The 25,676-nt window shown below is 43.2% G+C and overlaps 1 protein-coding gene across 5 annotated transcripts in view; it reads left to right on the top strand.

Moving 5' to 3' along the window:
- The window catches only part of TAOK3 (TAO kinase 3), a 200,106-nt gene that overhangs the window by 105,466 nt on the left and 68,964 nt on the right, over positions 1 to 25,676 (top strand). For all 5 annotated transcript variants that reach the window (XM_051826866.3, XM_051826867.3, XM_051826868.3 and 2 more), the window contains 3 exons: positions 3,111 to 3,202; positions 18,363 to 18,456; positions 19,922 to 20,003. In XM_051826866.3, coding sequence (XP_051682826.1) covers positions 3,111 to 3,202; positions 18,363 to 18,456; positions 19,922 to 20,003 — 268 coding nt within the window. The remainder of the gene's footprint in view (positions 1 to 3,110; positions 3,203 to 18,362; positions 18,457 to 19,921; positions 20,004 to 25,676) is intronic.

The following is a 25,676-nucleotide window of genomic DNA, read 5'->3' as shown; positions in this document are numbered from 1 at the left end:
TTCACGGCTCCGCGCAGCTTCCCGGTGCCTCGCCCCGCCAGCGGGCTCCGCCCCGAGGCTGCTTCTCCGCGCCTCACCGGCTCTGAGCCGCTTCAGCCCGCGCCTCATCTGCGCGGCTTCCCGGCTTTGCGCGGTCCGCGGTCTCCACGCTTAACCCTTTCGCGTCTGAACCACGGCCTACGCCAGCCCCGTTCCCTATCTACTCACGCCCCGTGCTCTCTCTGCACGCGGCGGCTTCCGCGAGTAACACAGCGTAGCTTGCGTCTCCACCACTAGCATTCAATCCAAGTTCCCCGGGCTAGCCTGGCGAATTCAACCCAGCGTACGTCTCCGCCCCACGGTTTGGCTTTCCGTCCTTTGCTCCCCGGGCTAATCAGACGGATCCCAATCTGGCTTGCGTCTCAGCTTCTGGTTTCAACTTTTCGCCCCCTATTCCCGGGCTAACTTGAGAACCCCAAAGTGGCTTTCGTTTCCGCCTCGGCCTGCCCCCCGCGGCTTCAATTTCCCTAACATTTTTCTCTACCCAGTATGTTTCCCCAAGCTTTCCTCCAACGATATTCCTCCCTCATTTCTCCTGGCCTCTCCCCACAGTCCGCGTCCGAGTCTGTTTGTTCTAGCTTTCACTTTCGCTTTCGACCTTAGAGATTCCTCCCAGCTTCCCCCCGTAGTCCGTATCCAAGTCTATGCCTAGGCTTTCAATAGCTTCTTCCGGCACCCTTTTCGTCCGGCTTTCCCCTAGGCTCTTCGCTAGTCTCTCTCTCCGGTATTTTCCTGCTTCTTCCCGTTTCTTCCCTCCTAAGTTTCCTATCCGTCCTAGGTTTCCTATCCGAGCTAAGTTTCCTATCCGAGTCACGGCACCATTATGTCGCTCCCCCTCTTCGTGGAGGAACGACACAGGACCCTGCGCTGTTCTTTCGTCTGCTCGGCCCTCCCCGGGTTTGCTGCTGGTTCTTCCCGGGTTGGCTACTATCCCTTCCACCTCCGTGGAAGGGCAGTTCCCCCTGGCCGCATTCCCCACTTCCGCAGGGGAGCGGCACACCGCTGGCCGGCTCTCTGGGGGGCTGCACGGGTTCCCTTAGATGTTCCCCATAGATGTTCCTGGTGCATGCCGTCTCTCTCCTCCTTTATAGTCCTCCTCCGCCAATCCCAACTCGGCTGAGTACGCTGCTCTCCAATCAGGAGCAAGTCCTACAGTTAATTGGTTGAACTGGAGGCAGCTGTGCGGAAGCTGTTTACTTCTCTCCCAGCGCCATATTGTGGGAGAGCAGATGCATAGAATAAGTCTTAATTCCAGTAACAGTCTAGTCCGGTTTGCTCCCCACAGTAGTGAAGAGGTTTTTTTTTTTTTCTTTTCAAAACATTTTTGTTTTGTTTTAAATTTTAGAATTGTCTGCTTTTATTTTGTTTGAAAGAGAGTTATCTCCCATCTGCTGGTTCACTCTCCCAATGCCAGCAACAGCAAAGGCTGGGCCATACTGAAACCAGGATCCTAGAACTCAAGCCAGATCTTTCACACGGGGTCAGGGACCAAACACTTGAGCCATCACCTGCTGCCTCCCAGGGTGCACATTAGCAGGAATCCAGGATCTGAAACAGAACCAGGACTCAAACCCAGACACCCTGATATGGGATGCTGGCATCCCAAGTGGCCACTTAACTGCTGGGCCAAACACTAGCCACCTTTATTTACTTATTTTTTGATAGTATCTCACCAGTGAGATTTCATCTGAGAACAATAGAAACTCAATAGCGAGCAAAGAAACACTCCAACTTAGTATAAACCTTCAGTGACTACAGATTGTTGAAATAGCATTGATGTCACCATGAGAAAACCGAGCAGGATTATCAACTCACCAGCCAAGCTCAGGTTTTAGGTTCCCTTTGAGGTTTCTTTTGAACTTCTTTCTGGAGGCCACGTCTCCAGGTAAGGACACGGCGGCTTCTTTAGCTCTCTGCCTAGCCAGCGAGCGTGAACGTCACCTTTCGGTAAAAGGAATCAAAGTTCTTGTGTTCGCTGTACTCTCTGATGCTTCACCTGGCTTGTCATTTGGGCTTAAAGTTTTTTGCCCTATTCTATTCCATATTCCTTTCCTTCTTTCACAGAGAAGTTAGAATTTCGTTAAACCCTAGAGAATGGCTTATACCCTTGGAAAATTCCTTACCTTAAAAAAAAATCAGCTGCTACTGGAATTTCTTGCCATCATCATCAAATACCATTTGCTAAACAACTACACAGACTCAATAATAGAGCACAGTTCTTTCTGTTCAAAGCATTAAAAACTGACAGGGCCTCTTCCCTCCTAAGAAACAAGCTATGTGCAAAAGTAACACCTGTTACCATAGCCTGGATTGTTTATTTGTTTTCATAAGTTATATAATTTTTGGAATAACTGACTGTATATTTTTTAAAAGATTTTATTTATTTATTTGAGTGATAGAGTTACAGTGAGAGGGAGAGACAGAGAGAAAGATCTTCCTTCCGCTGGTTCGCTCCCCAAATGGCCGCAATCGCTGGAGCTGTACGGATCCAAAGCCAGGAGCCAGGAACTTCCTCCAGGGCTCCCACGCAGGTGCAGGGGCCCAAAGATTGGACCATCTTCTACTGCTTTCCTAGGCCATAGCAGAGAGCTGGATTGGAAGAGGGACAGCTAGGACTAGAACTGGTGTCCACATGGGATGCCAGTGCCACAGGCAGAGGATTAACCACTGTGCCACAGCGCTGGCCCCCAACTATATTGTGTTATGTTGTTATGATGTAAAGTATTTTTCATGTTGTTTAAGGTAACTTGATTATTTGTGTTTCAAGTATATTGATCCTTTATAAATCTCTATGAGGTAGCTACTAGAACACACTTGATTGTATAGGTGAAGAAACTACAGATAGGTCAAGGAACTTACCCACGAGGAAGCTGAGGGTAAGGGACAGAGCAGGGATTTGTAGAAAACAATGTGTTATTCCTCATGTAGTTATATTTTGAATAATATTTTTCAAAATGGTTTGTGTTAGATAAAATTTTCGAATACTCTTAACAGCTATTTCACTGAATCACGTTATTAAGGGGATTTTGTTTTTAATTTGCAACTTGAGTTTTGTGTGCTATGTTTGGTAGGATGGCCCCAGAGGTGATCTTAGCCATGGATGAAGGACAGTATGATGGGAAAGTTGATATCTGGTCACTTGGGATCACCTGTATTGAACTGGGTAAGTAGTTATTTGTTTTCATTGTATTTTTAAGAATCATTCCTTATAATGATTATCAGTAAACCCATCCAGCTTTTATTTAATGAGTTACTGTTAAATGTGTGCCTGGCAGTATGAATTTATTATGTATTTTTCTGTGTTCTTATATAAAAAAGATTGCTTTCCCTCTGCTACATTTGCATGTAAATTTAGAGAAGTTTAAGAAGATTTGGCAGTTAAACATGAAAAAGCAAGATACTAGTATTTGAAACATATCCATCCATATCATCCATGAGTGATAAAGTAGGTTCTATCTTCATGGTACCTTTACCTTCATTTATACTCAACCTTATATTAGGGAGAACTGAGAAAGTACTAGAAGGCTTGCTTATTAGCAATCCAATTCTAAAACTTTTTCAACCCATATAGAGTGCATCCTCAGAGAAAATTTTATGTCAGAAGCTACCCTAGCCATAAAATTTTTTCACTTGAAATTGTGATATCTAAAAGTTTCTATAATACTGCAGAATATCTCTTCTCTTATTGCATATTTTGAATTTTCATAGATGTTAAAGTTACCCCTGATCTGATGGTGTGTTGGCAAATTTACCAAATGAATTCTCTTTGGAACAGAGAATGTAGCATTTGCTAATTACTCTGGTGTAAATGCTCCCATTATAGCCAACTGCAAGAACCAATGCTATTCAGCAAGTGTGGAGTTGAGAAAGATTTGCACAGTTGACTTCTCATGACCAGTGTGAGATGACTCCGGTGTTACACTGTTTTTCTCTACGTATTTGTTTAAATTTTAAATTAAAAAGTGAAACTTCTTAAAAATCAGTTTTTTAAAAATTCTTTAACTTTATGAATTTAGATTTTAATTTTGTTTAAATCCTTTTCTCCTGGCATCCAAATTGATCCTGTAAGAATTTTTGAGTTCCACTTTGATTCTCAAATTATGGTTTTGGGTTTTCCTAAAATGCTTGACCCACAAAGAAGACTTGGAGTACTTGCTCTTACATTTCCAATGCTTCATTGACCCCTTCCAACAAAGAAACATATGGTGAAGACTCGCAGTTTATCTGTTTTTTGACACTAAAGAGATATTAATGATAAAAGAAGCAGAATTAATGAAAAGAAAATGAAAATATTAACTCATTTTTTTTTCCAATTAGGTAACAGGTTCACATAGTTGGTAAATCAAAAAAATACATATAGTGAAAGACCTTCTTCCACCCCTGGCCCTAGCAGCACAATTTCTACCCCACCCTTACCAACACATACTACGAACCATATATATATATATATATATATATATATATATATATATACACACACACACATACACACACATATATATATATATATACCAACACATACAAGGAACCACTATGATTACTTTTATGTATATCCTTCCTGATATATATAAACTTCTGCTCTTCACTTTTATGCCATAGTTATCATATATACATGGTTCTGTACTTCAACTTTTCATTTAACAGTATCACAGAAATCTGTTTTATATTACTAACTTAGATGTCTTCATTGTTTTAATGGTATCACATTATTCCATTATATGGGTATACCACATTTTACTAAACATCTTATATTGCTGGATAATGAGGGGATAGATTGTTTTTCTTAGATTTTAATTATTTGTTAATCTCTTTTTTCACTGCAAAGGAGGTTGATCAAATTTGTTTGCACTGATTTGGGGGTGGGCACAAAATAGGTATTTGCATGCTTGAAAGGGACTTTGAGTGAACGTCCAGCTATGCTATGTAGGTAACCCTAAAATTCATAGGACTAAAACTTGCCAAAATAATTTTGAAGAAACATAATTTGGATAGAAGGACCATTGTGCCAACATCCATGCCTTGATTAAGTCAGCATGGTACTGGTGCAGGGGAAGAATAGAAAGTGTAGAGACAAACTCATAGATGAGTCAGAGTTTAGTGTAAGATAGAAGAGGCATTAAATTAATTACTAAAAATTCTATACATAAGAGTAAATGCCAAAGCAGTTAAATACCTAAAAGTAAAACTTTAAAACTTTTGGGAGAATCACACCCTGCCCATACGCCTCACTTTCTTCATCTATAAAATAAAGATTATAATAATACCTGCTTCATGGGATAGATTAAAAGATTAATTTATTTAAGGCACTTAAAACATGGCCTGGCATATAAGAAGCACTAGTGTTTTTTTATAAAAATTTTCTTTTTCCTTTGAAATTTTTAAAAAATATTTATTTATTTATTTATTTGAAAAGCAGAGTTACAGAGAGGCAGAGGTGGAAAGAGGTCTCCCATTTGCTGGTTCACTCCCCAGATGGCCGCAACTGCCAGAACTGAGCCAATCCAAATCCAAGAACCTGGAGTTTCCTCTAGGTCCCCCGCGTGAGTGCAGAGGTCCAAGGTCTTGGGCCATTTTCTGCTACTTTCCCAGGCACATAAGCAGGGAGCTGGGTCAGAAGTGGAGTAGCCGGAACTCGAACAGGCCATATGGGATGCCAACACTGCAGGCCACAGCTTTACCAACTACGCCACAACACCAGCACCAACATTAGTGTTGTCATTACTCTAGTATACCTTTATGAGTGTAGAAAAAAATTTTCTAAACCATATTTTAAAAGCATAATGGTAAATTAGATAATATTTACCACTTATAAACAAAACTATGTAAAACATAAAAATTAGAAGACAAGCTAGAGACTAGGAGAAGGCAGTTGAAACATGCACAAAGTTTTGGTCCAGAATTAATTTTAAAACAAAAAGCAGGGGTGAACATTTGTCCTGGCAGTGAAGATGCTGGTTAAGATACCCACAGCTCATATTGAACTGCCTGGACTCAATGCCTGCCTCTGACGCCTGCTCCAGCTTCCTGCTGATGCAAACCCTAGGAGGTGGTAGTAATAGTTCAGGAGGTTGGTCCCTGCCACCCATGCAGGAGACCTGGATTTAGTTACTGGCTCCTGGCTTTGAGCTCAGCCTAGCCCCAGCCGTCGTGGGCATTTGGGGAGTGGACCAAAGATTGAAGGCTCTCTGGCTGTTACTCCTTCCCTCTGTGTCTCTCTGTGTCTCAAAGAAATATTTTTTAAAAAAGCCAAGTAGTCAGTAGAAAATGGATTAAGATTGTAATCAAACAATTCATTTAGGAAGAAACATAAATGGACAGCAAACATGACAATATACTCACCACGTTAGGGACACGTCTTTGGCTTAGTGGTTAAGATCCTACCTGGCGGCCGGCGCCGCGGCTCACTAGGCTAATCCTCCACCTTGCGGCGCCGGCACACCAGGTTCTAGTCCCGGTCGGGGCGCCGGATTCTGTCCCGGTTGCCCCTCTTCCAGGCCAGCCCTCTGCTGTGGCCAGGGAGTGCAGTGGAGGATGGCCCAGGTGCTTGGGCCCTGCACCCCATGGGAGACCAGGAAAAGCACCTGGATCCTGGCTCCTGCCATCGGATCAGCGCGGTGCGCCAGCCGCAGCGCGCCGGCCGCGGCAGCCATTGGAGGGTGAACCAACGGCAAAGGAAGACCTTTCTCTCTGTCTCTCTCTCTCACTGTCCACTCTGCCTGTCAAAAAAAAAAAAAAAAAAAAAAAAAAAAAAATCCTACCTGGGACACACACATCCCATGTCAGGGTGCCTATTTCTAGTCCTGGTTCCACTCCTGATTCCAGGTTCCTGTTAATGTGCACGCTGATACACAGGAGGTGATAGCTCAAGTATTTGGGTCCCTGATACCCTCTTAGGAGACCTGGGCTGAGTTAGCAGCTTCTAGCTTCAGCCTGGTCCAGCCTTGGCTACTGGGGATTTTTGGAGGAGTGAAACAGTGCATGGGAGATTCTCTAACTCTAACTCTAACTCTGCCTCTATGCCCTTCAAAAAAATAAATAAATATGTTTTTAAAAAAGAAAATATCAGTTAAAGTTATTTTACACCTATGAGATTGGCAAAAGTTTTTAAGTGTCAGGTTAATAAATTTGGGGAAGCTGCTAAGGAGTAAGAGGTCTTCTGAACCACTAGTAGGGAGATAAGTTAGTAGTAGGGACCAGCATTGTGGTGTAGCAGGTAAAAGGCGCCACCTGTAACACCAGCGTCTCGTATGCGATTTGTTTATAAGTGACTTGGAAACTTTTTTTTCTTGCTGTTTTTGGAATTCTCTCTTTGTCTTTGTCTGGTATTTTTGGCAGTTTGTAACCTCAAAGATCTTTTTTGGTTGAATCTCTTAGGGGTCTTCGGGCTTCCTGGACTTGGATGACTGTATTTTTCCTAGGATTTGCAGAATCCATCGATTGTTTCATTGAATAGTTCTCCTATGCCTTTTCCCTTTTCTTCTCCTTCTGGAACACCCGTAGTGCAGATATTTGCTTGTTTAATGGTGGCCAATGAGGCTTTATTCACTAAAATTTCTCTTTCTTTCTTTCATTCTTTCTTTCCTCTTTTTTTTTTTTTCTTTTTGACTGGGTCGTGTCAGGTTCATATATTTCCATTTCTTTGTGGCCTTTTTCTGCAGTTCTTGTGTTCCTCTGGGTGTATCATGTTACCTTGATTTTTCATGTGTCTTGTGTCCCTACCTTGATCTTTTTGCATACAGTGGGCCAATTATTTCTACCAATCTTATAGGGTGGTCTTCTTAGTAAAAGACTTTCTGTAGGTGATGTGTCCTTGGCTGCTGGTTGGATTTTCTGTGCTGTCTTTGGTTCCAGGTGGGCACTTTCATGTAATGTCTGTGTAGCTTCTTCAGTTATAGTCATTGTTGGCAATGCCTATGGGTATCTCAGTAGCTTGGACTGCAGTAGTTGTGGGATTACAGCACCAATTAGGGTGCAGCTCTCTTAGGTGGAGTGAGCTCACTACTAGCTCTGGACACGGTACATGCAGATTCTGTGGGTTATATAAGAGCGGCGTCACCCCTGTGGGTCCAAGTGTATTTGGTCCAATGTGCCCAGTATCAGACACAGGTGCTTATCAGAGTCTGAGGGCCTCATGGCAGCCAGGCCTCACCAGTGTGCCCAGCCAAGGCACCTGTCAGCCCCAGGCTTGTCCAGGTAACTTCATAGGACCTCTGGGAGCCAAACTGCCCAGCAAGGTCTTCCCAACTGCTTCCTAGGGATGAGGGTTGGAGGGCAGAGCTGAGCCTGTGTTTCTCAGGCTTCAGTGGGCATAAGACAGAGGTTAAGGCCACCTGGTTGCTTTTCGGAGGCCTTTGTATACTGAACTGCTAAGGAAAGGCTGGTCAGCTGCTTTCAGATTTATGGGTGGATGGGCAGGGCCACATTTCCGCTTCACTGGGTCTCTGTGGGCCAATCCAGTCAGGGCTGGTTGCATGATTGCTTCCCAGGACTGAGAGCGCATGGGTGGGGCCACACAGCTGCTTCCAGAGCAGCAGCAGGGTGGGTAGGGCTGCCTGGCTATTTCCTGGGGCCAAGGTTGGGTGGGTGTAGCTTCCTGGGTGTTTCCAGGGCAATGGATCTATTTTTGGATTTTAAGTTTTAGAAAATAAAAATGAACTAAAATTTTACTTGTAATACTGAGATCCTATTAGCAACTCCTCAGCTATGATGCTTTAAGAAGGAGGTACCAGATGAGTTGAACCTTACAGCTAAGTAGTGCCCACACTTTATTTTATTTTATTTTATTTTTTTTGACAGGCAGAGTGGACAGTGAGAGAGAGAGACAGAGAGAAAGGTCTTCCTTTGCTGTTGGTTCACCTTCCAATGGCTGCTGCGGCTGGCGCCCTGTGGCCGGCGCACCGCGCTGATCTGATGGCAGGAGCCAGGTGCTTCTCCTGGTCTCCCATGGGGTGCAGTGCCCAAGCACCTGGGCCATCCTCCACTGCACTCCTGGGCCACAGCAGAGAGCTGGCCTGGAAGAGGGGCAACCGGGACAGAATCCAGCGCCCCGACCGGGACTAGAACCTGGTGTGCCGGCGCCGCAAGGCGGAGGATTAACCTATTGAGCCACGGCACCGGCCTCACACATGGTTTTAACAAATTATTTTCTGACTAGACACTCTCCGAAGTGCAACATAGATTCTATACTTTCCAACTCTCTTAAATGAAGCAGATAATCATCACATCAGATTCTGTGCTGTGTAGATGTAGTAATCACTAAAGTTTTATAGAGTGGTTCACACTGGTGAAATAGGTACAGATGCCAGAAGATATCTTAGTACTTCCTCTCTTGACACAGCCCTGGTTTGTGCTTGCTTCCTAATTTTATCTTCATACAAAAGATGAATTGAAATATGTATAACAACAGGCTTTGTCAGCCTAACTTTAATTGCCTTTTATGAAATGATCTTCTAAGTTAAAGGACAAGGTAGCCTTCTCCCAACTTATTGTTTTATTGTTCACAACAGCTATTCCTTCAAATTGATAGGCTGTAGCGTCAAGTTATGCTAAACATTGTAGACTCTGCAGTGAGATAACCCTGAGTTCTAATTCCAATTCTGCCACTTCTTATTTGCATGACTTTGGTCAGATTAGTTTAACTGTCTGAAATTTGCATAACAGGAATCACTGTTTTATGGGGATTGTCTAAATTAAATGAAAATATGGATTTAAAGTGCTTGCTATGTCTGGCACATGGTATGTGCTCCATAAATGTTAGTCATTATCAGAACAGTCCTGGGATATATAAAACCAGGAAGCTGGAGTGGGTGTTTGGTGCAGTGGTTAAGACACTGCTTTGGATACCTGCACCCATACTGGTGTGCCTGGGTTTGAAGCCCAGCTTCCTGCTGGTGCAACCCAAAGAAGCGGCAGGTGTTCGGGTCCCTGCCACTCACATGGGGAACTGAGACTGAGTTTTGGGCTCCTGGCTTTGGCCTGCTCCAGCCTCAACTATTTGAGACTTTTGGGAAGTGAATTAGTAGATGGGAGCTTGCTTGCTTGCTCTTTATCCATTTAAATAAAATAACTAAATACAACAAGGAAGCAACATGATAACTATAGTTAATAAGGAAGCATTGTGGCCAGTGCCGTGGCTCACTAGGCTAATCCTCCACCTTGCGGCGCCGGCACACCGGGTTCTAGTCCCGGTCGGGGCGCCGGATTCTGTCCCGGTTGCCCCTCTTCCAGGCCAGCTCTCTGCTGTGGCCCAGGAGTGCAGTGGAGGATGGCCCAAGTGCTTGGGCCCTGCACCCCATGGGAGACCAGGAGAAGTACCTGGCTCCTGCCATCGGATCAGCGCGGTGCGCCAGCCACAGCGCGCCAGCCATGGCAGCCATTGGAGGGTGAACCAACGGCAAAGGAAGACCTTTCTCTGTGTCTCTCTCTCTCACTGTCCACTCTGCCTGTCAAAAAAAAAAAAAAAAAAAAAAAAGAAGCATTGTATTCTTGAAATTGTTGAGAGTAGACCTTAAATGTTCTTACATACACACACACACAAATAGTGACTAGTGGGTATATTAACTGTGATAATTACGTCACGATGTCTAAAAATAGTGAAACATCACATTGTACACCTTAAATGTATACTTTTTTTAAAAAAATTATTTATTTATTTGAAAGGCAGAGTTACAGGGAGGCAGAGGCTGAGAGAGACAGAGAGAGGTCTTCCATCCATTGGTTTACTCCCCAAATGGGCACAGTGGCAGCAGCTGAGCTGATCTGAAGCCAGCCAGGAGCTTCTTCTGGGTCTCCAATGTGGGTGCAGGGGCCCAAGCACTTGGGCCATCTTCCATTGCTTTCCCAAGCAGAGCAGAGAGCTGGATGGGAAGTGGAGCAGCCGGGACTCGAACCAGCACCCATGTGGGATGCCGGCACTGCAGATAGCAGCTTTACCTGTTCTACCACAGCACCAGCCCCCAAATATATACAAGTTTTATTTGTCAAAAAGCAAACAACCAAATAAATAAATATACATATTTTTAGAAGTAGGTATTTTATAGGTAACAGCATCTTATAATTGGCAGGAATAAAAGGGTGCTGCCTCTTACAGTCAGAGGCATCTTAGAGTCAGAGATATGACAATAGATACTCAGTAAATACTCACAAAATTAAATTGTTCCTGGGTACATGTAAGTCCTCAGCGATTATTGAAAGCTTATTCTACCAGTAAGGTAATAAACCATCCATGTGCCTCATTGACAGCTTATCTCCATCTCTCCACTATTTATTTCGTTAATGGACTTGTAAAAGAAAGGTGTTTTTCTATGAAAGAAGATTAAACTGCTCAGATATACATTTAGCAATGATTTTTCTGTTTTGTTTATGTTTGAATTTAATGAATTTCCAGGTACAGACAATATAACTTAAATTATACATTAACATTGAAGTTGCATTAAAAATTGTGGATAGTACCTGAATAGCATGTTGTCCTCTTTCTTTATGGCATCCATCTTTTTTTTTTTTTTTTTTTTTTTTTGACAGGCAGAGTGGACAGTGAAAGAGACAGAGAGAAAGGTCTTCCTTTTTGCCATTGGTTCATCCTCCAGTGGCCGCCACGGCTGGCGCACCGCGCTGATCCGATGGCTGGAGCCAGGTGCTTCTCCTGGTCTCCCATGGGGTGCAGGGCCCAAGCACTTGGGCCATCCTCCACTGCACTCCCGGGCCACAGCAGAGAGCTGACCTGGAAGAGGGGCAACCGGGACAGAATCCGGCGCCCCGACCGGGACTAGAACCCGGTGTGCTGGCGCCACAGGCGGAGGATTAGCCTATTGAGCCACGGTGCTGGCCGGCATCCATCTCTTCTAAATAGTGTTGTATTAGTCAGCTTTTCACTACTCTAATGCAGTGCCTGAGATAGCTTAAGAAGGAAAGAGGTCTATTTGGCTCCCAGTTTCGGGGGTTCACAGTTCCAGATCAAGACGGGCTCATTGGCTTGGCCCTTAGTGGTAGCATTCTTGCTGGCAGAGTTGTGAGGTGGTGCAGTGCATCACATGGCAAGGAGAGGTGTGCTTGCCGTCCATGTCAACGTGGTCCTTTATGAAGTCACCAGGATTTACTCATGAGGGTTCCACCTAACGACCCAATCCAATCCAGTGACCTTCCAGAGGCCCTGCCTGCAAACACCACACCTGGGTTAAGTTTCCACCCTCTTAGTTCCATTAACTTCTCAAGACTTTGGAGTAATGAATTCGGGAGTTAAACCTTGTTCAACCTATAGCAAGTGGAAATATATTTAAAATATTTTACAAATTGAATTGTGAGTTTGTGTCACTGAACAGGAATATTATAATATTACTGGCACTGCCCCAATTTCCTGAAGATCAAACCATATAGCTCTTAAGTAAATAAGATTTTTATTAGAAAATATCTTTTGCTAAATTGATCTTCATTGAAAGTACTAGCTGGATTCATGAATACTGTGAAAACTCCTGGACATTGAAATCAAATAGTGACCAGATATTTTTTCTTTTTTTTTTTTTTAAGATTTATTTATTTATTTATTTGAAAGTCAGAATTACAAAGAGAGAGAAGGAGAGGCAGAGACAGAGAGAGGTCTTTTATTCACTGGTTCACTCCCCAATTGGCTGCAACGGCTGGAGCTGTGCCGATCCGAAGCCAGGAGCCAGGAGCTTCCTCTGGGTCTCCCACGCGGGTGCAGGGGCCTGAGGACTTGGGCCATCTTCCACTGCTTTCTCAGGCCATAGCAGAGAGCTAGATTGGAAGTGGAGCAGCCAGGTCTCAAACCGGGATCCATATGGGATGCCGGCACTGCAGGCTGTGGCTTTACCCACTACGCCACAGTGCCAGCCCCAAGATACATATTTTTCCTTAAAGATTTATTTATATTTATTTGAATGGCAGAGTTACAGAGAGACAGAGAGAGGGAGAGATAGAGAGGGAGACCTTCCATCTTCTCATTCACTTCCCAATGACCTCAACAGCCAGGGCTGAGCCAGGCTGAAGCCAGGAGTCAAGAGATTAATCCAGGTTTTCCATGTGGGTTCAGGGTCCCAAGGACTTGAGCCATTTTCCGCTGCTTTCCCAGGTCATTCATTACCAGGGAGCTGGATTGGAAGTGGAGCAGCCGGCAACTGAAGTAGTGCCCATGTGGAATGCTGGCATTGCAGGCAGCAGCTTAACCCATTATACCACAATGCTGGCCCCAGATAAATATTTTTAAAGATTATTTTTTTTAATTTTTAATTTTTGACAGGCAGAGTGGACAGTAAGAGAGAGAGACAGAGAGAAAGGTCTTCCTTTGCCGTTGGTTCACCCTCCAATGGCCGCTGCGGCCAGCGCATCACGCTGATCCGATGGCAGGAGCCAGGTGCTTCTCCTGGTCTCCCATGGGGTGCAGGACCCAAGCACTTGGGCCATCCTCCACTGCACTCCCGGGCCACAGCAGAGAGCTGGCCTGGAAGAGGGGTAACCGGGACAGAATCCGGCGCCCCGACCAGGACTAGAACCCGGTGTGCCGGTGCCGCAAGGCAGAGGATTACCCTATTGAGCCGCGGCGCCGGCCCGCAAGCTATTATATTCTACAGTAAGAGTTGACAAACATTCTGTAAAGGATCAGTGAGTGTTTTAGGCTTCGCGGGTCTCACAGTGTCTGTCACTGCTCACCTTGGCTGTGGGAACCCAGAATCGAGCCTAGATGGTGCATTAATGAGCAGAATGACTGTGTGATGAAACTTTACAGAAATAGGCTGCATTTGGCCCACTGGCCGTGGTTTGCCAACCCCTGCTCTATGATATTCTTGCTCAGCAACGAGCCCTGTCACCATGGCTCAGAGGATTTCTTTTTTTTTAAAGATTTATTTATTTATTTGAAAGTAGAACTACACAGAGAGAGGAGAGGCAGAGAGAGAGAGAGAGAGGTCTTCCATCTGGTGGTTCACTCCCCAACTGACCATAATAGCCAGAGCTGGGCCGATCCAAAGCCAGGAGCCAGGAGCTTCTTCCAGGTCTCCCACCCAGGTGCAGGAGCTCAAGGACATGAGCCATCCTGTACTGCTATCCCAGGCCTTAGCAGAGAGCTGGATCGGAAATGGAACAGCCGGGACTAGAACTGGCGCCCATATGGGATGCCGGCGCTTCAGGCCAGGGTGTTAACCCGCTGCACCGCAGTGTCGGCCCCATCAGAAGATTTTGATCATGCATCTCGCAAGGGACTTGAACGTAAATGAGACCATCCGAGGCTACTAATCAGAGACTCTGTCCCAGGCCATACAGCTGTGCTGTGGGTAGGACTACCTGTGTTTGAATGCTTCTCTTCTAGTGCTATTTATTTTACCATCATTTGCCAGGCTATCTTCTTGTCTTGTTTGTGGGCAGAGTGCTTGCTCCTGTAGGTCTTTCCCCCTTTCCTGTTTCAAATCTGTGCTAGTGCCTTTCTCATTGCTACTGAATTAGTGTTTTGAAGTTTGTTTTTATTGTTTTGTTGTTGTTTGGTACTTTCACCCTCTTCAGGTTTTTGTTTTTTTTTTTGTTTTTTTTTTTTTGTTTTTTTTTTCTTTCTTTAGCCCTTTCCCTGCTGTTTTTCCTGTGTAATTCAGTGTTTTTCTGTGAGGGTTCCTATGCTCATGATGGTGAAAGATGCTATCACTTAGCAAGCCCAAAGACCCCAAAATTCAGTCTCTTTTCATTTATGTGATTACTTATGCACAAAGCTTCTCTGCTTATTGAAAAAGTTTCTTCTTCATTTGAATTTGCCTTCTTCATCTATTTATTAAGCATTTTTGGGCCTCCTGTTATGAAGTAGAACAACAACTATGCCATTGGAAAGACAATGATAAACATAACAGCTATGTCCCTGCCTTCATGAAGTTGAGCAAAGAATACATGCATTCAGTAAAACTGCACAGATAATTGGGGTGTGATGTGTGGTAGAATGGAAAAATATGATTCACAGTAGAAAAAATCTGATGGGAGATCTAGTCAGACTAGTCGGGGAAGGCTTCCCTCAGAAAGTGACTTTAAGTGTATAATAAGCTCTGAATAAATATTTGTTAAATTACTGCTGAAGTGAAATCACATTTGCAATGAGATCTGAATGGTTGTCAAGAATTAGCCAATTAAAATTGGAGGAATGAAAGGGAGGGGGAGGTGGGAGGCAGGCTTTTTCCCTCGCAGCTAAGGCGCCAGTTAGGACACCCGAATTCCCATACTGCAGTGCCTGATTTGAGTTCCAGCTCCAGCTCCCAATTTTAGCTTCCTGTTAGTGCAGACCTTGAGAGGCTCAAGTAACTGGGTCCCTGCTGCTCTTGTGGGAGCTGAATTCCCACCTCCCAGCTTTGTCCTGGCCTGGCCTCAGCCGTTGTAGGCATTTTTGGAGTGAACTAGCAAATGGGAACCCTCTCTGTCTCTCCTTCCCCTCCCTCTACCTTTCAAATAATAGCAATAATAGTAATAATAATAATAACGATAATAATAATAATAAAAGGGAAAGAGAGAGGAGCCTAGACAGAAAACAGCCAGGGTAGAAGGCTCTTAGCTGGTATCTTTCATGAAGCAAAAGATGGCCAGAGAGGAGGGGAAGAGGTTACTTTTCAGAATGAGGCTTGGAGGTCCTGGAATGAAGGCCAGTAGGCAGTGTGTAAGGATTTGGACTTTGTCCTAGGGATGATGGGGAACGATGGGTGAGTACGTGATGGGTTCCTACTTCCACATGCTTTTTGTTTGTTTTTAATATTTTAATTATGTATTTATTTGAGAAGCAGAGTTATAGACAGAGAAAGGGAGAGACAGAAAGAAAGGCCTCCCTTCCTCTGGTTCACTTCCCAAACGGCCGCAACGGCCAGAGCTGGGCTTATCCAAAGCCAGAAAGGTCTCCCAGGCTAGTGCAGGGGCTCAAGCACTTGGGCTGTCTTCCACTCTTCCACTGCTTTCCCAGGCCATGAGGGGAGAGAGGGAGAGGGGGAGGGGAGGGGGAGGGAGCACTGGATCAGGAGAGGAAACTTGTACTGCTGCCCATATGGGATGCTGGTGTTACAGGCAATGGCTTAGCGCACTACACCACAGCACCGGCCCCTCCATGTGGTTTTAAATACTTTAAGTTACCAGAAGACCAAACTCTAGAAATTTTCTAGAGGCAACCTCCTGAAAACATAAAATAAACCTGCACCGTTTTTCCCCTTCTATATTTGAAACAGATGAAGATCCGTTTGTCTACTTCAGTTGTCAGATTCCCACGTGTTCAGGTCCCTGTAACATCAGTACCTGCCTGGTGTGTATAAGGTATACTGTGGTGAGGTCAGTGAGGAGTGACAGTGGAATCACAGGCGTTCACGTTGCAGAGGGGCAGTGCTCACGTAGTGCAGACCGGGAGAGGCCCCCCAGAGCATCACAGGGCAAGTGCAGCTGTTAATTTACGAACTGCCCTTGACTGTAAGTTCTTTACTCCTCAACACTGTCCATTGTGGGTTTGATTTTGTTTTTTAGCCGCTGTGGCTTTTCACAGATTGTTCCTCTGAGGAGCGACAGGGTCTGCCCTGTGACTCCTGCCCTTCGCTCTTGTTCCCTTGCTAAGTACTGCCTAGAATTAGCCATGCTGTGATTTCACAAAGTGTTAATAGAAGAATCTTTACTTAAAAACGAAGCTGTTGTCATGAAACCAAAGATCATATTATGAAGCAGAAAGTGAGACTACATAAAGAATCCATTAGGGTAAGCACTGTAGAATGAGAAAGTGATTTATCGTCTGTGCCATAATAACTAATAAATAGCGTAAAATTAGCTGTACTCAAAACCAGAGTCTTATTTCTTTCCATTTGGTCAATGAATAGAGCACCTCCTGTGTGAATTGTATTTTCATACATGTCCTCAGGGAATAAATAAAAGAATAAGAGTGTCAGGTTATAAGATCTTGTTCTCTTAGAGCTTATTTATTTATTTATTTTTTAATTAAATATGAGAGACAGATCAACAGAGCTCCCATCCACTAGTTCACTCCCCAGATGTCCACAACGGCTGAGGTTGGGCAAGTGCCAAAGCCGGGATCCCAGGAACTCAATGCAGGTCTCCTCCATGGGTCCTAGGGACCCAACTACTTGGGCTATCACTGTTGTCTCCAAGGGTCTTCATTAGCAGGAAACTGGAATCAGGAGCCAGATGCAGCTGTTGGATCCTGGGAACTCAGATATGAGACATGAGTGTCTTAGCTGACATTTTAACCACGAGGCCAAATACCCGTGCCTTATGATTTCTTTTCAGAAAAAAAAGATATATGTGTTTATGTAAGCGCAGTATGTCAGATGAACAGTATACCAAGAGAGCACTGTAGGAGTTCCAATGCAAAGATCATTCCTTCCACTATGGTGGAGCAAATCCTCTGGTAAGAAATACTGACTCAGTCACTGTTAGCATGGGATGGACCAGGCCATATGTATTATTTATCCTCCTCTTCTTTACTCCCAAGTCCCCCCTCCCCTTACTACGCCTGGCAATTCTTTGCCCTGGATGAGCCGCTAAACAGCACTAATTGTGGAATTATTAACAGCGTTAAATGGAATTATCTCCCTACCATGTTAGTGGTGTTTAAGATACCCCATTCCATAATAATATTTTTTCTTCATTCTCTATTTTTTTAGTTTCTAAATGTTTAAATGAATAAATATGTTTTTCTTAAAACATAGCGAGGTGTTCATACCTATTGTGGGAAAAACAGGCAAAGGCCAGTCTTTTGAAGATACATGAAAAAAATAAGCAATGAAAAATTTCACTCTTTTTTAAAAATTTATTTTTAATTTTATTTGAAAGGCAGAGAGAGAGAGCAAGAGAGATCTCCCATCTGCTGGTTCACTTCCCCAAATGCCTGCAAAAACCAGCACTGGGCCAGGCCAAAGCCAGGAACCAGGAACTCAATCCTGATCTCTCTCGAGGGTGGCAAAGATCCAAATACTTGGGCCATCACTTGCTGCCTCCCAGGGTGCCCATCAGCAAGAAGCTGGAATCAGAAGTGGAAATAGGACTCAGATTAGGCATTGTAATATGAGATGCAGGCGTACCATGAGGCATCCTCACTGCTGTGCCAAACGCCTTTCCTGCAAATTTCATTCTTTTGAAGTGGATCTCTTAGAAATGTTGCCAGTGTGTGTTAAAGTGACCAACAGTTTCTTCTGAATGGCTCTCCTGGACTGCCCTTGGAGATTAAAATAAGTGAGTTAGGTGGCCTCATAGTGCTAAGGAGCTATGGCCTTAGCAGCAAAGCTTCGCTCACAAATCCTTATTTCTGTATCTGCCTAATTTGTCTCAAGAACTGCACTGTGTGTTTTCTCTTCTTCCAGCTGAACGGAAGCCCCCCCTTTTCAACATGAATGCAATGAGTGCCTTGTACCACATTGCCCAGAATGATTCCCCCACGCTGCAGTCCAGTGAATGGTAAGACTCTGCTAGCATTTTAAACCTCTGAGAAAATCGCCACGTCTATTTCACACTTCCATTAAGTTACATTTTAAATATCCGAACTCGAAGCATTTCATTTCTTCATTGTGTGTCACCGTGCGTGCCACTGATGCCTCACAAGCATCGGCTGTGCGAGCACAGATGCATACACAGGGTTTGATTTCTGTCTGCCCTCGCCATGGCTCGCACTGTGTTCTTAACGTGTGGCAGAACCCATGTTCCACCGGGAGCATGCACGAGGCTCCCCAGTCATAATAGTCTTACTTCATCACCTTAGCTCTCATCACTTCTCAGCAGAGGTAAAGTGACCTCTCTGGTGTCATTCTTTTTCCAGTTGTCACTTTTACTGTTCGTCTACGTCAGTGTGTTGAGAAGTGTGTGTTTAGCCTAGCAAGTAAGACACCAATGCCTCTGGCTTCAAGTCCCAGCTCCAGCTTCCGACTCCAGCTTCCTGGCAGTGCAGACCCTGGGAGGCAGTGGGTGATGGCTCAAGTAGTTGGGTTTCTGCCACTCACGTGGGAGACCTCTGTTGAATTCCCAGCTCCCTGCTTCAGGTGGGTTTGACCCAACCCAGCCCTGACCATTTTGAGCATTTGGGGGCAAACCAACAAGAGGGAAAGTTCTCTCTGACACGCACTGTCTCACTCTCCCCTCTTTCCTGCCGCTTTAATAAACGAATACAAATTTAAAAATTATTTGTAATGTGTTGAGACAGAACACGTATTATTTGTTTAGAGTACATGTTATTATTTTTGATGAAAATGATGACATTTTTGTAATTATTTGGGCCACAAGAGTTATGGGAAAAGGGCAACTTTAAAGAATGGACAAAATAGAGTTTTGAAGATAGGAAGTATTTTTATTCAGAAAGCATTTTCCTCAGTTCCCCATCCTTTATGGGGAGTTTTACTACCTTGTTATATGTTGTGTATGGTGGAGAAGTTAGCAATTGGTAATGAAGATGCAGACATGAGAATACGATAACCCTATTATCTCTGAAAAGAAAACTGTGTATAAAACTTCTATATAGATATAATATTTTGCATTTTCTCATATGTAAGAGGTTTCAAACAGTTCATGGAAAGTGCAATTATGAAAGAGCTTTGCATGGATTTTAAGAGGGTTTTGCACCAAGATAGACTTAACATAATTCCATTTCCCATGAACTTTTAACTCCCTTCATATATTATGATTTGACCTTACCTCCCTATACTGAGATAGATTTATTTATGTGCTGACTAACCTGAAATTGTACCCACATTCATTATCCAAAAGAATTCACTGTAGATGCCATAAACTTGGAAATGGCCAAGTTATGATATTCCGATTGTTTATAAAGTCCCCTAAAATGTAAAATTCTCCCTTGAATGAAAATTGTTTTAAATAATCAGTGTTCTGCAGACCCTAACTGTGTGATCTTTTGGTGTATTTGCACACACAGGACGGACCCCTTTAGGAGATTTGTAGATTACTGCTTGCAGAAAATACCTCAGGAAAGGCCAACATCAGCGGAACTATTACGGGTAATTTTCCAAATTTGGATTTGAGGAGGGGAATTTGAAGTCATGTTGTAACGGAATATGGGGAACTATTCCTGTAGCAGCTCATCGTGGCAAACTGGTTTCAAATGTGCTGCCTTGTCATTTATGTGGAGATAGTGACCAGGCATAGGAATAATGACATTCTCACAGTGTGCGTGCTGTTTGTTCCCTGTGGATAGTTTTTAGCCTGTTCTCCTGTTTTTCCTCCCACATCCTTTCTCGCCTTACGACAAAGGACATTTCTGCTCGTTGCTCTGATCATCGCTGTGATGTTTCACTGACTAATATCTGCACGAGCTTTACCACAGAGCTCTCAGGACAAGTTCTACCATTGGTTTAGATGCCACCTCTTAGACTTTTACTTGGGTTATTATCAAATCTTCAGGAAGTGGAGATATAGGATAATTACATAAAGCAGACATTCATATAGCATTATGTCATACATGTGTGACCAAGAGTTAATCATGTTAGTAGCATTCATTTGATTTAATCATGTTTTGAGTGTCTGTTTTCATGCAGTGTTTTACTACGGACTGTTCACAGGCAGTGTGTTCGCACAGTATCAGTGTAGTATGTGGGAATCTTTTAAAATATAAATATCTTTTATTTGGCAGAGATTTCTTTAACCCTTTTGCAGTATATATGTATCTTTTTCAATCTTTTTTTTTTTTTTGGCTTGTTTCATCTTTAGATTGACAAGATTTTTTATTGTGCAGTTTTTATGTTTCTTTTTAAGAAAAATTCAGAAGGAACCTATTGCTTAAATTTGCTTAAAAATGTCAACTGTCTTTACAAGTGAAGAGCTCCTTGGCTGGACCACAAATTTTTGGTTTACCTTAGAACTCTGTAAACATTGTTCTATTATTTTCTGGCTTTGAGTGTTCCCAAAGTGGTAGGTCTGAAGCCAGCTAATTTTTCTGCTTGGAAGTGAGTTTTTCCTTCTTGTGAACAGCAGGCTATAAGGATATGATAGCAGAAGCAACTGGGCGGAGGATGTGGCCTTGTTCTCCTTTGTGGTCAGAACTGCGCATGGTCCAGACATGAGCTGCTTTGTCTACCTTAGCAAAAGCTCCACAAGTCTAGAGGGGAAAACAGCAACCAGAACGAAACACCACAAACACAAGAAAGGTGCAATCTCTGTTACTGTGAGGCAGGTGAAGAGTTTAAAAACAAACAGAAAACAGGACACAAAAATGAATAAATATGACGTAAGTGGAGGCTATATTAGTATCAAAGAGGAAGAAAAGAACTCCCATAAGATGCTCCATGGATTCAATGAAAAAATTTAGGGTGACACACCACAAAAAGATTTTAAAATCAAGTGGGCCAAGTAAAGAAAGAAATGGAAGAGAGAAAACATAACAGAGATTGAAGTTATTTATAAGCAATGAACTAATAAAGTAAACCAATCTGTTTCCAGGGTTTCCAGTGGTTGATAAGCTTAAGGAAATAGAACAGAATTAAATGCTTTAGAAATAAAAGTTCAAAAGGTGATGATAGAGAAAATGATGCCTGTGGAAGACAAAGGAGAGCTAACAAATGCCAACCTGGAAAAAGCAGAAGATATTTAATGATATATATGAAGGAAACTTCTCTGGAAACAAATAATTTGGATCTTTTTCTGATTTGATTTGTTCTAGATTACATTTGGTGGATCAAATCAAATGGGCCCGACTTTTCAAAAAAATATTTTCCGGTTGTCTATGAAGCACTATGGTAAAGCACTGAGAATACAGTAGTTACAAGAAAATATCAGTTGCTACCCTTGTGGAACCTATATTCTTTTAAAATTATGATTTGAGAGGCAGAAGCAGCTCCTGTCTCCTGGTTCACTCTCCAAATGCCTGTGACATCCAGGCCTGAGCCAAGGCTGAAGCTGGGAGGTGGGAACCAAGTTCAGGTCTCCCATGTGAGTGGCAGGAGTTCAAACACTTAAGCCATCACTGTTATCTCCCTGCATTAGCAGGAAGCCAGAGGCAGGTATCAAACTCAGGTGCTCCAGTGTGATGTGGGCATGTTAAGCAGCATCTTAACCACTAGCCAGATGCCTACTCTGGAGCCTGTATTCTAATGAGGAGTAAGAAAATACATACATGCATACATACATACATGCCAGTTGGTGGTGAATTCTTAGAAAAATTAGTCAGGGTCAGGAGTCAAGAGTGACAGGAATTGCTGTTTTCAAGGAGGAGTTAAGAGAGGTCTTTCTAAGGAGGTAACATTTAGGCAGAGCCCTAAAGAGCAGACATGAAATTGACCTTCAGTGATCACAAAAATATACTTTAAAGATATTCCTGAACTCTAAGGAGAAAGATTCATATAAGCAGATCAAGAAAGTTTATTTTGGGGTGGGGAAACCAATTGGAAAACCAATTTCTAGGCCGGCGCTGCAGCTCACTAGGCTAATCCTCCACCTAGCGGCACCAGCACACCGGGTTCTAGTCCCGGTCAGGGCGCCGGATTCTGTCCCGGTTGCCCCTCTTCCAGGCCAGCTCTCTGCTGTGGCCAGGAAGGCAGTGGAGGATGGCCCAAGTGCTAGGGCCCTGCACCCCATGGGAGACCAGGAGAAGTACCTGGCTCCTGCCTTCGGTAGCACGCCAGCCGTGGCGGCCATTGGAGGGTGAACCAACAGCAAAAGGAAGACCTTTCTCTCTGTCTCTCTCTCTCTCACTATCCACTCTGCCTGTCAAAAAAAAAGAAAAGAAAAGAATACCAATTTCCCACCAATTGGGGTGAGAAAAGCTACCTCTCAAGGCCAGAAAGCAATTGAACAGCATTTACAGAATTCAAAGAAATTGTAAATCAAGACCTTGTGGCCCAGGCAAGATGTTCTTCAGTTATAAGGGCCACTGACTTTTTCAAGCCTTACAAATTTAAGCAATGCAACCCTTCTGAAGTTTTCTTCTAAAAACTGTTCAGTAACAAAGTCCAGCCAATCTAGAGATGAAATTAAAAGGATAGAAGGAAAAGATGTGGGGCTGGCACTATGGCGTAGAAGGTTAAACTGCTACTTGCAGTGCTGGCATCCCTTATGGGCGCCAATTCGAGTCCCAGCTGCTCCACTTCCTATCTAGCTCCCTGCTCGTGCACCTGGGAAAGCAGTGGAAGATGGCCCAAGTCCTTGGGCCCCTGCCATCCATATGAGAGACCCAGAGGAAGCTCCTGGCTCCTGGCTTCGGCCTGGCCCACCCCTGGCCATTATGGCCATTTGGGGAGTGAACCAGTGGCTAGAAGATTCTCTCTCTCTTTCCTCTCTCTGTGTTTCTGCCTTTCAAATAAATTATTCTTTAAAAAAAAAAAAAGTCTTATAAAAAAAAAAAGGCACTGCTTGGGACACCCACATCTCATACTGGAATACAGCTTCCTGCTAATGCCCAACCTGGGAAGCAGCAGGGAATTGTTCAAGTACTTGGTTCCCTGCCTCTCATGAGAGAGACCTGGACTGAGTCCCTGGCTCCCAGTTTTGGCATGGCCCTGGCCCAACTGGAATTTGGGGAGTGAACCAGAAGATGGGAAATGTTTCTTTCTTTCACTCTCTGCCTCTCAAATAAATAAGCTAAACAAGAATGTTTTTAAATGACGGGCATTAGGATGCCTAAGTCCCACATCTGAGTACTTGGGTTTGATTCCTGGCTGCGGCTCCCGATTCCAGCTTCCTGCTAATGCAGACCCGAGAAGACAGCAGGGAGGGCTCAAGTAGTCAGGTCCCTGCCACTCACACGGGAGACTGGACTGAATCCCAGGCCCTGACTTCCGGTGATTTCCATCCTGGCCCCAGCCTTTGCAGGCACCTGGCAGTGAAACAGTAGATGGGAGCTGTCTGTCTGTCTGTCTCTCTCTCTCTCTCTCTCTCTCTCTCTGACAGACACATACTCTCTTTCTCTCTCTCTCTCTGCCTCTCAAATAAATAAGTAGGTAAGTAATTTTAAGTTGCTTTCTTAAAGTAATAAAATAGCCTCCCCCAAAATTTCTTTATTCTGTGCCTTCTGCATTTTGAATATGTAATATAAATTTCATCAACAGAGGGTAGAACATGAAAAGTATATCTCGTTCGCATCCTAGGCCCCTCTCCAGAATTAGCAAGCCCTGTCACAAAGCGGGTGTGTCCTTCCAGAGATATTTTATGTACATAAAGTAAATATTCTTTTGAATTTTACACAAATAGAATCAAACCATAAGAACTATCCTACCTTGGTGGTTCTTGTTGTTGCTGTTAGCTGTTTTACTTTATAGTGTGTTCAGGCTGTTGTTCTGTATTCCTTCCTGCATACAGAGCCGCCTCATTCTTTTTAATGGTTCCGTGATCTTCTCAAATGGACCACAATTTGTTTAACCAACCATTCAGGGTGTTTCCAATCTATTGCTGTTGCAAACTATGCTGCAGTGAATATCTTTGTACATATGTCGTTTTGCACCTGGATAAGGATATCCAAAGAATAAATTCCTAGAAGTAGAATTGCTCATCATAATGAAAAAGGAGTTTAAATTATAACTAGATACTGCCAAATTGTCTTCCGAAGAGGTGGCACCAATTTATGATCACACTAACAAAGTATCGGTATTTTTTAACTTTGCTGGTCAGATCAGTGAAAAATGTTTTTGCACTATAGTTTGTTGAGTTTCTTTAATATGGTAAAAAGCTATTTCTGTATCTTTTTCTGTGAATTCTCAATGATTGTTGTCTTCTGGGTTCTTAATTTTTTCACTTAAATTATAGTAGATACTGCAGTTTTTTTTTTCTATTTCTATTTTAGCAGTATTTTTGATTTTTTTTTTTTTTTTTTTTAGGGAGGTGAGGCTAAGGGGATTGGTACAGAAATTTTTATAAGAAGTCATATAGGAACCTCATGTTTCCCTCTAGTCAGCTATGTGGCTACTCCCAAATATTTGTCAGTAATCCGTCTTTTCCTCACATTGTATTCTTGACATTAAAATGTCACTTTCACATTAAATCCATTTAAAATAAGTTGCAATCATTGAAATGCTTAAAGAACAGAATGCCAATTTCATAAACAGTGGCCTTGTGAAAATAATAATATAACTAGAATAAACTAATGGCAACCAAGACATATAAGTGTACTAATTTTCCCATCTGTCAGAGTAGATGGACAACATTTCTCAAATTGAAATACATATTTTTAAAAAAGTAACTCCAATCTCAAGATTTTTCAAAATTTTTAAAATTTTTTCCTTATTTTTAGAGGATCTTTTAGGAACAGACAACTCTTTTGGTGAAGAAATTGTAACTAAAAGTTAAGCTTTTTTAAAAAAAAATTATTTATTTGAAAGGCAAAGCAATAGGGAGAGAGCAAAAGAGACAGAGAGAGATGCTCCATCCACTGGTTAAATTTTCTTTTTTCTTTTTTTTTTTTTTTTTTTTTTTTTTGGTTAAATTTTTCAAAGGCTGCAGCAGCCAACTGTGGGCCAGGCTGAAGTTAGGAGTTGGCAGTTCCATCCAGGTCTCCCACATGGGGAGTAGGGGCCCAAGCACTTGGTCCATCTTCTGCTGCTCTCCTAGGAGCATTAGCAGAGAGCTGCATCAGAAGTAGAGTAGCCAGCACTCTGAGATGCTACACCACAATGACCCCTTTCACCATTACTTTAATTTAGTTTCTTATTCTCTTATATACAAGTATACCTTAAATTGATAGATCA

This window comes from Oryctolagus cuniculus, chromosome 21, assembly GCF_051225735.1.
Source record: "Oryctolagus cuniculus isolate XC-2025 breed Fujian yellow rabbit chromosome 21, ASM5122573v1, whole genome shotgun sequence".
In the NCBI taxonomy this organism is placed as follows: Eukaryota; Metazoa; Chordata; class Mammalia; order Lagomorpha; family Leporidae; genus Oryctolagus; species Oryctolagus cuniculus.
Note: the sequence above shows the minus strand (reverse complement) of the source record. Positions and strands in the feature narration are given on the sequence as shown.